General features: G+C 43.7%; 2 protein-coding genes across 44 annotated transcripts in view; both read left to right on the top strand.

Annotated features, from left to right (window-relative positions):
- Ubap2l (ubiquitin associated protein 2 like) overlaps positions 1–10,164 on the top strand; it is a 53,990-nt gene extending 43,826 nt beyond the window's left edge. For 7 of the 42 annotated variants that reach the window (XM_036189579.1, XM_036189576.1, XM_036189578.1 and 4 more), the window contains 3 exons: positions 418–635; positions 1,388–1,493; positions 3,130–5,401. In XM_036189579.1, coding sequence (XP_036045472.1) covers positions 418–635; positions 1,388–1,493; positions 3,130–3,179 — 374 coding nt within the window. In that variant the 3' untranslated portion in view covers positions 3,180–5,401. Of the gene's footprint in view, positions 1–417; positions 636–1,387; positions 1,494–3,129; positions 5,402–6,462; positions 6,531–7,685; positions 7,884–8,295; positions 8,347–9,154; positions 9,797–9,841 lie in introns of those variants that run through there. The other 35 variants (XM_036189537.1, XM_036189536.1, XM_036189538.1 and 32 more) reach the window with 19 other exon arrangements.
- Positions 10,165–11,337: 1,173 nt separating this feature from the next.
- On the top strand, positions 11,338–14,870 carry Hax1 (HCLS1 associated protein X-1). Of its 2 annotated transcripts, XM_036190395.1 has the most exons (8): positions 11,338–11,536; positions 11,681–11,794; positions 12,060–12,316; positions 12,476–12,663; positions 14,011–14,062; positions 14,181–14,287; positions 14,407–14,497; positions 14,604–14,870. In XM_036190395.1, the coding sequence occupies exons 1-8, from the start codon at positions 11,484–11,486 to the stop codon at positions 14,687–14,689; spliced, it is 948 nt and encodes a 315-aa protein (XP_036046288.1). In that variant the 5' UTR covers positions 11,338–11,483; the 3' UTR covers positions 14,690–14,870. The 2 variants fall into 2 exon arrangements, with proteins under 2 accessions (XP_036046288.1, XP_036046289.1); XM_036190396.1 differs by lacking the exon at positions 11,681–11,794 and having other exon boundaries at positions 11,341–11,536.
- Positions 14,871–16,132: the final 1,262 nt, after the last annotated feature.

The following is a 16,132-nucleotide window of genomic DNA, read 5'->3' as shown; positions in this document are numbered from 1 at the left end:
TAGAGCTGAATACAGGGAGATGTGTTGGGATTGGAGGTAGAAATGTGATTAGTCGCAGGAAGGGTTCCATAATTACTATTTTTAGCAGTGTCATTTTTTGTGCTTTTGGCTAGTCTCTACCATTTTCCAGGAAGTGTGATTGAAATGCCCTTCTGTACTCCCTTGTACCTCTTTATCCTGTGTACAGTGGAGTCTCATTGCCTTACTAGTCCTTTAGGTTTTTGTTTATGCATAACTGATCATTGTCTTCTCATCTTCCCTTAATTCTTGTTGTCCTCCAAGCCCTTGGAGAAGCAAGATGTAAGAAAAGGGTGGGATGGAGATTAAAGAAAACAAGTTGGCAGAGGAACAAGGGGAGGTTTCATTTCGGGAGCCTTTGCACCTTATAGAGTATACAGCTAGCCCTTCTTTTCATAGGTGACCTCACCAAGTTTGGTCGTGGGGATGCCTCCTCCCCAGCCCCAGCCACAACCTTGGCCCAACCCCAACAGAACCAGACGCAGACTCACCACACCACGCAGCAGACATTCCTGAACCCGGCGCTGCCTCCTGGCTACAGTTACACCAGCCTGCCATACTACACAGGGGTCCCGGGCCTCCCCAGCACCTTCCAGTATGGGCCTGCTGTGTTCCCTGTGAGTAACTGACTGGCTGGTCTCCTTTGGAAGGATCCCAATTCTGGGCACCATCCTAGCTGTTTTCAAGGCTAAATGACTCCTTAGTAATAAATGGGGAACAACTTGTACCTTTGGCCCATTTCTGGCCTGAGAAGGGGTATGGGATTTTAATTGGAACAAGGATTACCTGATCTTAGAATTAGCCAAAGGAGGAATGTGATACATACATCTTTGCCGTCTTCTCCTTTCTCTGCTACCATTGTCTCTTTTAATCTACAAACTATCACTTGACTGCTCAGGTCAGTTCTGAAAACGTGGGTATATTAGTTACTTTTTTGTTGTTATTTTAAAATACCATGACCAAAAGCAACTCACAGAAGAAAAAGTTAATTTTTGGCTTACATTTTGAAAGGGAGAGTCCATAATGGTGAGGTGCCCAGAGTAGGAAGTAGAGCAGGAAGATGGGATAGGGCTACAAACCCTCAAATTCTGTCCCACTGATTCTTCCTCCAGTATGGCTTCACCTCCTAATGGTTCTAGAACCTCCTCAAGCAGTGAGGAACTAAGTACTCAGATATCAAATACATGAGCATTTGGGGACTATTTCTCATTCAACCACAATCAGTAAGGATCCCATTTCACTGTTCAGTCTGTAGCCAGCCTACATTAGGATGGATATCTGCCTAAATGTCCAGTCTTTGGAGTAGAACAAGTGAGACAGATGCTATCTGTTGCCATTTCATTCCATTTCTGTCCTTTTTGTTCTTCAGGTGGCTCCTACCTCTTCCAAGCAGCATGGTGTGAATGTCAGTGTGAATGCCTCGGCCACCCCTTTCCAACAGCCAAGTGGATATGGGTCTCATGGATACAACACTGGTAAGTTCCCTTTGGCCCTTGCTCAGTGGTCTGTGAGGGATATTACTAGATGGGAGAAAGACTTGGTATTTGGAAGTGGGTCAGTGAGGGTAAGCTAACTCTCCACATATGATTGTCATTGTTTGACTGGCTTAGGGGTCTAAGAACAGTACCAACAAAGAGTTTTTACTAGGGCATGTATCCACTATTCACAGTGGGAATGCTCAAAGGGCATGTGTTGGCTAGTCTGTGTTTGGGTGAGAAACAGGGCAGGGGCCCCAAGATTTCAGTGGAATGTTATTGAGGGAGAATGGTAGTGTACATGGCACTGAGTGAAATCAGTACTCGAGAGATTTTGATGCTTTCCTAGCTAACAGACTGTACCATAGGTTTCGCATGAGTGAGTTTGTAGCAGTAATTTTGTTATATGGCTTCCCTTTCTTAATTCTCTAGCTAGAAGACCTACAATGTGGAGGGAAATGAGTGAAACGTGAACCCTCGGGTTTCTTCTTCATTTGTATAGCTAGTCTTCTTGCAAAGGCCTGTTGCACATCTGATGGCAGGGAAGGAAGTGTAGGGATTTTAGGAACACATGTAGCCTAGCCCTTGCTTCTCTAACTGACATTGATGCTTTACTTTTGGAGGATGGAGATGAAAATTTTGCTTTTGCAGGTTTTTTTTTTTTTTTTTTTTTTTTTAATCTTTTTTTACTTTATAGGTTTATGTTGTTTTTTAAAATTTGGTTTGTTTTTTGAAACAGGGTCTCTCTATGTAGCCCTATCTGTCCTGGAATTCAAAATGTAGACCAGATTGACCTGGAATCCACAGAAATTTATCTGCCTCTGCCTTCAGAGTGCTGGGACTAAAGGCGTGCACCACCACATCTGTCTTGTTTTCTTGTTTTGTTTTGGAGACAAAAATCTCTGTATAGCCCAGGCTTGCCTCTAATTTGTATCAGTCTTTGCCACTGTCCTGAGTACTGGGGTAATAGGCATATACTGTACCTGGCTCCAGGAGAGGACTGACAACAATTCCATGTCATTTTTTTTAATGACTTTTAGGTGAATCTGGGGAGGTGACTGCTACAGTTGCTAATAGGTTGGACTTCAGAGTTATATTTAAAAGCTTGCATCCTGGTTGCAATTTGAGGGGATTTAGAGGAACTAACAAGTGCTCTTCGGTCTTCTCTGGGCTTTTCCATAACTGGAGAACTGAGCACAGAAGACAGTAAATAGGTTGAGGTGTTAATAGACAGGTTGGGGTTTGAACTGTGATCGTTAAGACTAGGCCATGGTACATGTTTTAAAAATCTTGAGGAACCTCTGAGATTTAATACCCATGTTCCTTAAGGCCTAGCCTAATCTTTGGTGGGTAGAGATACAAGCTTTTTGACTTTGAGTGGCTCCATCCCCCAAACTTACCATTAGGTTTAAGTACTAAGAGGTCCAGTTACAAATATTTTAAAGGGTATGTGATTGGCGAGAGTTGGAATCTGACTCTGAAACTCTTAGCTTCTTTTCTGCCTTAAGATTTCAGAGATCTGCTATAGCAGCTTTTTGAGAACCCCTAGTTCCCAACCCCCAACAGAGGGCTCTTGTCATTTTGTTCCTCATCAACCTCTAAATTCATTTATTTTTATGTATTTGATTCCTTTTAGGAAGAAAATATCCACCCCCTTACAAGCATTTCTGGACGGCTGAGAGCTAATTTGGCCCAAGCCTGGGGGCTGTGTTTTGTGTGTGTGTATAAATTTGCACTGAAGTCTTGTTTCAGAAACCAGACCACTGAGGAGAGCCTGCTGAACTGAGGCCATGGCCTACGTGGCTTGGGGAAATGAGTTGGTGGATACCTTCTGGGCTTTTGAACTTGCCCCTCCCCATTTCCCTCTCCCCCATGTGTCTGACCCTGTCTTACCCATTTCGAGTTCGAGCGGTGCAGCACCTCCGAAGCATCAATGCACACACCTGCTGTTGCTTTTGATTTCTGGAAGGCATGTAGTTCCAACTTGTAACAAAAATATTTGTAGTCTTCAATAAACTGTGGTATTTCTTTAGCTAACTCTGCGTTCTTTCCGTGCATGTCTTTCTGGACACCAGGAGCCAATGCTGTATTGTGGATAAAGGGTGGAGGGTGGCCTTTTCAGTCAATTCCCAGTATAGCCAAAGAGCTGTTAGTGTTTCAGTATAGTCATTTTTAAGTTGGGGGAGGGAAACAGCCTGTTTCCAGCCTATTGATTGGTTGGTAAAGCTATTATAAATAAAAACAACAAAACTGATTTCCCATGCTTTTATGTCTTTACTTTTTCATGTAGATTATCCCCTTGCCTCTGACATGGGCTGAGGGGAAAGGACAAGAAGTTAGTGTCAAGTCATAGTGAAAGGCAAAAAGAGATGGTGTTCAAAGCTGTTGTTAGGGAAGTATTGTCCAAGGCTTAATTTCTACATCTGTTTCTCAAAGGCTAACTGGCTGATTGATATCTGATCAGGTCATTAATGATCACTCAGTTGATGACTTGGGCTTTGTGGAAACTGTGCTAACCTGGAGCACTGTTCATGGTCCTTTGGCTTTTCAGAGATTGTGAATTATTAGTCATTTTTTACTTGTGGATGTAGCCAAAGATATGTGAGAGATGTTTGGTCAGACATCTGGAAAACTTGCACTCACTAACAAGTACACCCATCAGCCATTGGTTTATAGCATAAATTTGAACAATGAGACCACTACCTTTGGTTAATTGGAAACCAGATCTTCAGCTTTCCTTGTGTAGTTCCTATCCCCTCCGGTCCTATGGAATGTAACCTATTTTTCAAGTTAAGTAAGAGAAGTGGGTTCTTGTTTCTTCTGCCTACCACCTACATTGTCTTGTAATGATTTTTTATCACAGTTGGGAAGTTGGGGTAGGCAGGACATGTGGGGTGGGAAGAAGAACAAAACTTTTAGTCTGAGAATCTCTGGAATAACTAGTGAAAATAGGGAAATCAATGCCTGCTATTTTTTTTTTAGGTTTTCTAATACATAGAGGTTTATTATAGCTACTATACAGGATTCTCTCTTTTTTCCCTTGCATTTATAGTTCTTTATATGTTCTGTACAATTTAAAATCTGGACTAAACTGTTTTTATGTAAAACTCTAACAAGGTAGGAGCTTGCTAGAACTGTTTCTCTGTGCCACCCAGCTTGGATCCAGTCAGTAATTTCTCCTACCCTGTGTAAGCACCCTAGCTTCTCTTTGCAGAGGGTAACCAAGTCAGCTACATGCACTGATCTGTTAGAGATAACTCATTATCTCTTGGTTTTGTCTTGAAAATATTCTGTATCCTGGCTCATCTCCCCCCTCAAACCTCACTAGCTTTAGTCCTTCTCATAACTGAACGTAAAGTTATGCCTGCTACCCACTGTTCTGTCAGATGGGCATCTGGAGTCTGAGGAGAAGAACAATCTGCTACCTCTGGAAGAGTTTGATATCTTGTTCCCTTTGTTTACTCTGTGCCCTCCAGGTATGCAGTTGCAGTTAAGGCTCTGGAGATGGGGAAGTACTTTTTTTCTTGCTTTATTTCTGGGTTCTGCTTTTTCTTCCTCTAGAATTGTATTTGTTCCTTTTGAAGGGCACTATCTGGACTTAGGATGTGGTAGAGTTTAACAGTTAAATGTTTTTCCCTTGGTACTAGAGATCAAACCCTGGTCTTGGTGGTTGCTAGAAAAGCACTTAACCACTAACTCTTTAACACTTAAAACCAATTCTATTGGAGGATTCTAAAGCGATTTTAAATTTAACTCCTAAAGGCTGCCTTTGTTTTTAGGCATTGGCTAGGAGAATTTGAGTTCTGGAATTTGTGTGGAGACTGCTGTTGAATTGTGAGTGAATGGAAGATTCCTTGTGATTTTATCATTAATACATAGCTTCTTTAAAAAAAAAAAAAAAGGCAAAACAAAGCTCAATCAGTGCTCTTCAAATAAAAGGATAATGTACCTCTGGAGGCAAGAATCTAAAAGCACAGGAATGTAGTTTTTTGGTTTCCTTTTTATCTTTACAGGAACTAATAATGTCTTTTCTTTTTTAATTGTGAATTAAATTCCTAGTTATTTTTCACATTTTTGTTTCAAATGTCTCTAGTGAAACGCTAGATTATCCCATGGCTTTTCCCGTCTGCTTGATTCATTGACCCTCAGGAAGGAAGAGTGTAGTAGTATGTTTATTTCAGCTTGAGAGCAAATTAAAATGGATTATACTACTACAGGCTTCTTTAAACTCTGGTCATAGGGAATTTTTCAACAGGAAACGTAAGTTAGGTGTGGATTAAAGCTGTTGTTTTGTGGACGAGCAGAAGTAGTGAAAACGACACTGCTTGTATGTTTCATATAGGCTGAAAGACTACCCCTCACTACATCTCCCCATTCCCTACACCACTAAAATTATAGAACCAGAAATTCCTCTTAGGACAGCCCTTTAAGTCACAAGGACAGAAGCCCTATATAATATAAGTCCTATGGTCAGAGAAGCGAGGCTAAGTGAACGGAAGCTCTGAGAAGAAGCACTCTGGGGACTGCACTGGACTGTTCCTAATATTTAACAGTGTGGTGTTATGGATTCTGAGCCCCAAAGTATCTTATAGAACAGAAAGAGCCTGTCTTAAAAGTCTTAAAAAGCAGAACTGAGTGGAGTTTGGTTAGACAGCTTCGCTATGGACATTATAATATCCTTTTGCTTTGGAAGCATATGCTACTGAGGTTTTGCTCATATCCCCTTGCACCCCTCAGAAGGAAGTTCACACATGCATTCCACACATAATATCTAAAAAGGGCAGAAGAACTTTTAGGCATCATTTGGTTCATGAATTCTGACATCTCAGAACTGATGTAAAGGTGGAAAAAAACATACCAGAATTCCTTTGCAGTGTCCTAGCTAGAAAGGCTGCAGACACCATGCTATCCTAGAAACAGAGATGAGGCTGATAACAGAGCTAATCCTCTGTGTTTCCTCCTCCCCTAGGTGTATCAGTCACCTCCAGCAACACGGGCGTGCCAGATATCTCGGGTTCTGTGTACTCCAAAACCCAGGTAGGTGCCTGGTCTGGATGAAAGTAGAAAGAGATGGACATAGAGGTGAAGTTGCAGTTCAAACAACCCTCAGGGGAGCAGTGTCAGAAACCCATCCTACCTTTTCTAAATGAATTGTCTCTAGGCTTCAGTTTCTCTAGAACTTTAAATTTAGCACTCTGAGGGGGGAAAAAAAAGAAATGTCATAGGAAGGTCAAGTGTGGCAAACTGTAATGTGATGTATTTACTGTGCAATGGTCTTGGCCCCTTGACCTTACGACCATTTTCGTAACTCGGAAAAAAAAATGGAAATGAAGGAAAACTAGTTAATTTCATTCTTTGTAAGTCCATAAACAAGAGCGGTAATAAAGTGAGGTATTTGTTATTGAGTTATCTATAGGTATGTCTTGTCATTTTTATGTCCCAGCACCTTCCATACTCCAGATATCTATCTCAGTGTTTAATCATTTCTTCAGAAATATCTAAGGAGTTTTAATTTATGCTAAACCACAGAGGCAGGAATGCCCAGACTAGTGAGCAAATTTCCCCTGTATTCACATGAAATGTACAATTTTATTTTTATTTATTTTGAGGAAGGGTTTAATTCAGTAGTCCTGGCTGACCTGGAACTCACTGTGTAGACCAGGCTAGTCTTGACCTCCAGAGATCCACCTGCTTCCCAAGTGATTGGGATTAATGGTGTGCACCATCATGCCTGACCAATAAAGATTTCATGGGGTGCTTTGATAGTCATCTTTCTGCTTGGTCCTTATGACAAAAGGTCAGCAATATCTTTTTTGTTTTTTCAGACAGGGATTCTCTTAAGGTAGCCTTAGTTGTTCTTGACTGTCCTGGAACTCCCTTTGTAGACCAGGCTGGTCTTGAACTCACAGAGATCACCTGCCTCTACCTCTGCCTCCTGAATGCTGGGATTAAAGGCCACCGCCTAACTTACCTCTTATTTATGAGGAAACTGAGGCCAAGTGGTTCATTTGCCTAGGGTCATGGAGCTATGAAAAGGCAGAGCTAGGACTAAGACCTTTGAGTGTTTTGACTTGAGGTGTAGTGTTGTTTCTGACCTTGCTGCTTTCTGAGGATAGGAGTATTTGGGCTCAGAAAGTCCTAGGATTCTTCTGATGTTCCCTTTACTCTTCTTCCTCCTGTGTTCCCGGGTAGCAGTCCTTTGAGAAACAAGGGTTTCATTCCGGTACTCCTGCTGCCTCCTTCAACTTGCCTTCAGCCCTAGGAAGTGGAGGGCCCATCAATCCAGCCACGGCTGCTGCCTACCCACCTGCCCCCTTTATGCATATTCTGACCCCCCATCAGCAGCCACATTCTCAGATCCTTCATCATCATCTGCAGCAGGATGGCCAGGTAATAGCCCTTCCCCCTCTCTCCTTTCCCTTCCTCTTCCTTCCTATCCCTTAAACTGCCTCCCTTTCCTTTTCTTAACCTTCCTTACCACCACCTTCACCCAGTCCTCACCAGTGCCAGCCAGGGGCACACAGCACATACAGACACGAGCGCACATAACATGAGCAGTTGGCAAAGGAAACATGAGAGGATGGGCCAGATTGAAACCCTTGTGCCCGGTTCCTTTGGTACCTTTCTCCTCCACCTCCCGTGGCACAGTTCTCCTCTTCCTGTCAGACCTGGGTCACACCTTCCCTCTTCACCTCTCCCGGCCTTCTCCCTTCCCTGACATTATAGCTTTCCCTTCTAACGGTGGAGTTCTATTGTCAAAAGTTTGTCCCTTTATTTTCCATATATCCTGGTTCTGCCTCAGCTACCATATTTGCAGATGATTCTCTGTTGCCAGCGCCAGCAGGAGGAGCAGGTAATGAAACTGAATGATAATATGCTTGAACCAACTTCTTTTTAGTCCCCATTTCACTTCCACGGCCTCAGATAACTTGAAAAGCCTACCCAATCACAAATCGGGATACACAAACAGAAACACTATGCTAAGCTCTCTGGCCTCCCCGTCCTCTCTCTTCCTTCCCCCTTCAACACCCTCTTTATCTTTCTACCCTTCCCCAACTCTGGAAACACTTGGTTACCAAAATGGAAAAGATTCTTGGGGCAGCATCTGGAACCTGATGCCTCAAGTCTTTCCTGCTTTGTTTGAATCGGTGTCACATTAATTAATGTATGGTGGTGGGTGGATCTAAAGGGTGGGAAAAAAGACCACTTAAGAGTTCCAACATAGGGGGCTGGGCAGCTTCCTTGCTCTCAAAGATAGCTTTCCATATTGAGTCATTCACAGAGATGAGTGAGAATGGAATCATCTTGTGATCACTCACTTCAAAAAGGCCAGAATTCTCAACGTTGCCTTGTTTAGGCCAGAGCATGGATAATGGGGAAGTCAACCGAACAGGAATAGAACCAACTCACCAGAATCTTATCTCTGAAGTTTTCTTGTCCACTTTTCATTTTTCCTCTGTTTTTAAGGTTAAAAATGATGTTGCCTTGTAAAAGAGGCTATGTAGACTGAATTTTCTGTGCTTGAAAAGTAAATTCATAGTAGGTTCTAAGGAAATGAGAGAGTATAACTATTTTACACATTTCCACTTGAAGATGTTACAGATTGGTCCCACTAACTAGACACCTTTTTCCTCCCCCATAACCCTCCCATTCCCCTGCAGACGGGCAGCGGGCAACGTAGCCAGACCAGCTCCATCCCGCAGAAGCCCCAGACCAACAAGTCTGCCTACAACAGCTACAGCTGGGGGGCCAACTGAGGCCCTGACCCTCTTCTCCCGGTCCCATCTTCTGAGAGGGCTTCTCAGCCTGGAAACTATGGAAACAGCATCAAAGAGAAAAGAATGTGGGGCGATTCCGCTGCTCCACACCCCCAGCGGCCCATCCCACACCTCAGCTTCATGTCTGCCCCATTCCTACACCATCCCACTCTGTTGTATGTGTTATAGGATTTGTATTTTCTCCCTCCCCTTCCTCCTTCCTCTTTGCATTCAAGATTATGAAACTTTGCTGTGGGCCCTGCCTTCCCTTCACTTCTTCCTGTTCACCCTGGTGGTGTATAGGTGAAGTGGGGAGGTGACCCCCCCAAATATATATCAGCCCAACAGCCCTAAGTCTCCTCCTTTATTATTAGGAAAACCAAACAACACACACAAAAAAAAATGGCGTCATAAATATGAACAGCATTGTCATATGAATTAGTTGAAGTGGTTTTTTTTTTTGTACTGTGTCCTCAAACTTAATGGATTAATGTGTCTTGTATATATATACATATATATATATAAAAAAAAAAAGGAGAAAAAAAAAACAAACCTCTACCTTCAGCCTCTGCCCATTCTTGCTCCGTCTAGGATATCCTCACTCTCGTCGATGACCAGCTTGGTGAATAAGTATTACCGTACCAACTGGGCCTCTTCTAGCAGGCTCGAAGGCTGTGGAATAAAGTGAAGTCTTTGCCCTTTAAGAACTCTCACTTAATGTGCTAATATTTTGCCCTTAAGGGGATTCCCTTTCATACCCTGTGACTGGGAAGAACCACTAGAAGTCTTCATTTCTTCTAGAAACTGCCTCATCTATAGCAAGGTTTAGGAAGTGGAAGGGAAGGATTAAGAACATTTAAAAGAAAGGGGACTACGGGAACCTAAGCATGATTTTAAAGGATTCTGAAGTCTGAAGCCAACATTAGCTACTGGCTGGCAGAACCAAAGCTTAGTAGACTAAAGTAATTCTTGTCTGAGTTTTGTTTTTGAGACAGTCTTACTGTGTAACCCTGACTGGTCCGCCTGCTCTGCCTCTTGGGTGCTGAGGTTAAAGATTCTCAACACCACACCCTGCTTGTCTATTTTATGTCGCTTAGAAATGCCCAATTTCTGGGAAAGGGTAGGTGATGTAGAGCAAGACATGGGGTGGGGGCATGGTATGCTAAAAGGTTTTGGTCTTCATTACATGGGAAGGGGAGTTTTGTTTGTAAGAGCCGGAGACTCACCATATTGCCAAGGATTCAAGAGATTGTGCTTCAGACTTCCCAAACTGCAAGTATCCTTCTGGCTTGGGTGGGGAGGATGCATGTTTGAGTCAGGATCTCACTATGTGTAGTTCAGGCTGGCCTCATACAGAGATCCTCCTTGTCTCTTACTCTGGAGTGCTGGGATTAAAGGCGTGCACCACCGAATCTCATAATTACATGTTCTTTGTTCCTTTCCAGGATGCTTCAGTGTTTCTCTTCCCTGCCTAGTATAAATCTTATCTTATTGGTTGCAGTCTGTTTTAAAACAGCCAGGCCTGGTGGCAACTGTCCTTAATCCCAGCATTTGGGAGGCAGAGGCAGGCAGATCTCTGAGTTAGAGGCTAGCCTGGGCTACATAAGTTCCAGGGCAGCCAGGGCTACACACAGAAACCGTGTGTCAAATAAACAAATGTTTAAAAGAATTCATTATGGCCAGAACTAACTCCCTACGAGGTGAGGCGATTCCTAGCATCCCCATGTCTTTATTCAGCAGTAGGAAAGAGCTTGGTAAAACACTTTGCCTAACCTATACTGTTGGACGTCACTTACATCAGTCTAGAAACAAACACAAAGTGGGAGTGTTTTCTGAGCCTGGGGCGAGGCAGGGCTCGGGACAGGCCGCTCCCTCTGACGGCTTTCTTGGAACCATCCAGAGAGTAACGGAAACACCACTTGGGCCCTGGCGGATGGGCAGGAAGGAGAATCATCTAGAAGGGATGTGATCTTGGACGGCGGGAATGCCGCATGCCCATCCTCACTCTACTCTGAAAGGTAGTGTAATAGGCTTCGCGTCTGAGGAGCACCGTCAATCCCGCCTCTTCCTCCTCCGGGTTACAGCCTTTTTACGACAATGCCGCGTCGCTGACTTGGTTTCCGGCAGCGAGTGCTGAGCCCTGGCTAATTCTGACAGGGTAGCGCAAGCTGGCGGACGGTCTGGTAGTGCTCATGTCCTGCACAAGTTTAAAGTTTGTAGTGCCCCTACGGGAATGAACTTCTTTGACCTTTTCCGGGGCTTTTTCGGCTTTCGTGGACCTCGGAGGTGAGCGTAGTTCTGGGCTGGACATGAGGCAGGGGTGTTCTTTGGGGACGCTTGACCCCTTCACCGTATTTTTGGAAAGCTTCCTTCCCCGCCCCCTTCAACTGCTGAGAGAAGTCTCAACTTTGAGTACTCACCCCGCCACAGTAACCAAAGCGGTCGTGAAGAGGAGAGAAACAGTACCTTTCTCCGGAGTGGGGTGATGCCACAGCGACCTGGGCGTAGAAGACAATGGGGGTCTGGGGAGAGGACAGTGAGCAAGTGAGCGGGGCCTGGGGCCAATAGGAGTGGGCAGTGAGACGCTGGGGGAGGCGTTGGGAGCTGTCGGGAGGTTGGGATAGGCTCTATTTAGAAACAATATAAAACCCTAAGAGATCTTTCAGTGTTGTTTTGACTTGAAGCCAGCTCTCCAGTGTTTTCTTCAGCTGCCCAGACCCCTGCCCTTGTCCTATTTTACTGGCCTTGGGTTGATTTTATTGCTTAGACAGTGCTTAAATCTTCGTGGCTTATCTGACTCCACTCTCAGCCACAGAGATCCCTTTTTTGGAGGGATGACTCGAGATGATGACGATGATGATGACGAAGAAGAGGAAGACAGAGGCACGTGGGGTCGAGGGAGCTATAGGTTTGATGGTTCTCAGCCTCCGGAGGAATTCGGTTTCAGCTTCACGCCAGGAGGAGGCATGCGATTCCACGACAGCTTTGGTTTTGATGATCTAGTACGAGATTTCAATAGCATCTTCAGCGAGATGGGGGCTTGGACCTTGCCTTCCCACTCTCCTGGTGTGTAGATTTCCCTGAGGGAGAACTTATGGGTTAGTGGGTGAAATATGGACCTTGCAGAGTAGTTGGGGATGGATAGTTTGCAAAAGCTGATTTCAGAAAAATTTCATGTGTCTTAAGTCCTTTCCTATCCCAGTATCATTTACCGACTTTCTACAGAGCTTCCAGGTCCTGAGTCAGAAACACCTGGCGAGAGACTTCGGGAAGGGCAGACGCTGCGGGACTCAATGCTTAAGTACCCAGATAGCCACCAACCCAAGATCTTTGAGGGGGTCTTGGAGAGTCATGCTAGACCTGAATCCCCCAAACCAGCTCCAGATTGGGGGCCTCAGGGACCGTTTCATAGGGTGAGTACTCTGCACCTGAAGTTCAGTGACTAGAGCTTACTGGGATCTCTGGGGATCCTAGCTCCTCTAATTAGTGCATTTATCTGGATTTTCTTCTTTGTTGGTTTGGAATTCAACTGTGTAGACCAGACTGGCCTCAAATGTAGAGATCTGCGTGCCTCTGGGTTAAAATGTGTGCCAGCACAGCTACCCTAAGGTTTATTTATTTTATTCTATTTGTATGAATGTTTTGCCACTTGCCTGTCTCTGCACCACATATGCCTGGTGCTCACAGAAGTCAGAATAGGGCATTGAATACCTGGAACTCTCGGTATGGTTGTGAGCCATCCTGCTCTACTGGGAGCTAGAAACTACAGTTTTCTGCAAGAGTGCCCCACCCTCTATTCTATTTTATTTTATTTTATTGTGTATTTTGAGACAGAGTCTCTGTATCCTTTAGCTGTCCAGGAACTTGCTATGTAGATCATGCTGGCCTCAAGCTCAGGGATCTGCCTGCCTTTTACTCTGAGTTTATTACTTTAGCTTTTTGTTGCTGTTAAGACTTATTTATGTGTGTGTGTGTGTGTGTGCCTGTGTGAGTTTTTTGTGTACCATGTGGGTGCAGGTGCCCATAGTGATGTGGTGTTGAATCCCCTGGAGCTCTGAGCTGCCTGATATCCTGAAGAGCATCAGGTGTCCTTACCCTGAGGGTCATCTTTCAAGCCCTGTTGCTTCTGTTTTCTTTTTGCAGTACAGGAGAATAGAATACAAAGGGGAAGTGGGAATTTTTTTTTTTTTAACCACTAGTTTCAGTTTGTGGTTAAGAAAGGGTCTTGAGGCTGGGCATGGTGTTGCACACCTTTAATCCCAGCACTCCTGAGGCAGGGGCAAGCTGAGTTCTGTGAAGTTCAAGGCCAGCCTGGTCTACACAGAAAATCCCTGCCTCAAATACATACACACACACACAAAGAAAGAAAGAAAAAGGAAAGGAAGGAAGGAAGGAAGGATCTTGAGTCAGGTATGGTGGTGCACACCTTTGATTGCAGCACTAGGGAGGTAGAGGCAAGCAGATCTCTGTCAGTTCAGGGCTAGCCTGGTCTATACAGTGAGTTCCAGGATGAGAAACCCTATCTTGAAAAACCAAAACAACAACAACAAAAAAAAGATCTTGAAGATGCAGGAAAGTATTTCAGAAAGTCTATTTGGTAGAAGTTCATACACAACTACAGAAGAAGGTATGTGAACATAAGCTGCCCAAATGGAAGTATTTCTGGGGTTTGGTAACTTAGGAGGAGTCTGGGGTCTCTGCCCCTTCAAGCTTCAGATGGAAGGTGTCTTCTCACCAACTATGTGTGGCTTCTTCTACAGTTGGATGACATATGGCCTGTGACTCCCCATTCTAGAGCCAGAGAGGACAATGGTGAGTTTAGAGGGAGGACACATTTACCATGGTGTTGTCTTAGAAGTTTCTTCCTCACACACTTGTCCTGTTTTCTTTTTTCCACTCTCTCCTGGCTTTTGTCCCTCTGCCATTCCAGATCTTGACTCCCAGGTTTCCCAGGAAGGTCTCGGTCCACTTCTTCAGCCCCAACCCAAATCCTATTTCAAGAGCATCTCTGTGACCAAGATCACCAAGCCAGATGGGGTGAGCTGAGAGAGAAGAGTTAAAAAACTGGCCAGAGAATGCTCTGGAAAGAGGGAACTATATAAGAAAACACTAACCTCAACATAGTAGTATTAGAAATATGTTGGAACTTCTTGCAGGTAGTGGAGGAGCACCGCACTGTGGTGGACAGTGAGGGACGGAGAGAGACCACGGTGACCCATCAAGAAGCACGTGACAGTTCCACAGGTGGTGAGTTAAGAGTGACTCTTAACTCCTGGGGGAAAGGATGTGCCTACTCTTGATACTTTTCCTCTGTCTCGTTTAGTATGTCAGTATGTACGACTTGGTTCCTTAGATCCAGTCTCTGAAGGATCTTCAGCTCTGGAGGACCCCTTTTCCCTCCTGGATTTGCTCCTAGGACGTTGGTTCCGGTCTCGGTAGCTTTGGTAACCTTCAGAAGCCTTCAGGTCCTTTCCACTCCCTTCCCATTGCCCGTTGCCCATCAGCTTAGCTTTCTGTGTCACCCTAAGGTTCTGGAGTGTGTGAAACAATTCATTGCGCTTATGCCAGTCTGTCATTCATCCAAACTGACCAATAAAGCCTTTATTTATGCTAAAGGTCTGGGTCTTGGTTTTGTCAAGGTTCTTTAGCTTTTCAGAACCATCCAGGGTTTCCAAAAGTATCTTGGCTTACAACTTTATATTGTATGTGTACACCAGGAATGTGGGAGTCACATGTGGGAGTCAGTTCTTTCCACAGTGTGAGTTCCAACTCAAAATTTCAGGCTTGATAACAGGTATTTTTACCCACTGAGGTGTCTCTCCAGCCCTTCATTATTATTATTTTTTAAATAATTTTTTTCCATTTCCAAAACAAGATTTAATAAATGAGAGTTAGACACAAGAAGAAAAAGATTTTATTACTAAGGAAATAACTAGAGATAATTCCAGTAATATTTCTAGAAAAGAATATCTCAGATTGCCAAAAGATATTTGAAGGAAAGTAAGATAACTGCTTCCCTAAGTACAAGACCACTAACTGAATAATTCATGAGATATTTTATTTTTAATTTGCTATTTCTTTATTTATTTTCTAAGTAATTATTTATTTATTGGTTTTAATTAATGTTAGAAAAAATATAATTAGCAAAAATAGATTTTTTTAATTAAATTTTTTTAGCTAAGCTGAAGTTTTTCTTTTTAAGTATTTTTTTGAATCAAGGGCTGACCATGGACTAGCCCGGCTGTCCTAGAACTTGTTACATCATTCCAGGAGCCAGGGCTACATAGAGAAACCCTGTCTCAAAAAACATAACAAAGCAAAAAGTGTAACAATCAAACACAGAGATAGTAGTTAGAAAACAACAACAATCCTATTGGGGGCTGGGAGAGAAGTGGTGCCCACCTGTAGTCCCAGCACTTGGTAGGCAGATCTCTGAAGCCAGTCTGGTCTCTGAATTCCAGGACTGCCATGGCTATACAGAGAAACCCTAGCACAAACAACTAAATCTGTTATTTTGTTCTCATACATTTTTTGGTTGGTGAAGCTTTTGTTTTTCTTTTTGTTTGTTTGTTTTTCAAGACAGGGTTTCTCTGTGTAACAGTCCTGACTGACCTGTATCTCACTTTGTAAACCAGGCCGGTCTCCAACTCACTGAGATCCGCCTGGCTCTGCCTCCCAAGTACTGAGATTAAAGTCGTGCACCACCACCACCCAGCTGCTTTTTATTTTTCTCACTATAGCCAAAGTTATCTTTGGGTGTTAAACTCTTTGGTTAGTGTGCATTGTTTTCGTTTTTTTTTTTTAAATCTCTTCTAACCCAAGATTAAATAGTACTCTTCTGTGTTAACTGATCAGTTTTGTGGTTTTGAATATGTCACATGA

This window comes from Onychomys torridus, chromosome 6 (genome assembly GCF_903995425.1).
Source record: "Onychomys torridus chromosome 6, mOncTor1.1, whole genome shotgun sequence".
In the NCBI taxonomy this organism is placed as follows: Eukaryota; Metazoa; Chordata; class Mammalia; order Rodentia; family Cricetidae; genus Onychomys; species Onychomys torridus.
The sequence above is the reverse complement of the archived record's forward strand: the minus strand, read 5'-3'. Positions and strand labels throughout refer to the sequence as shown.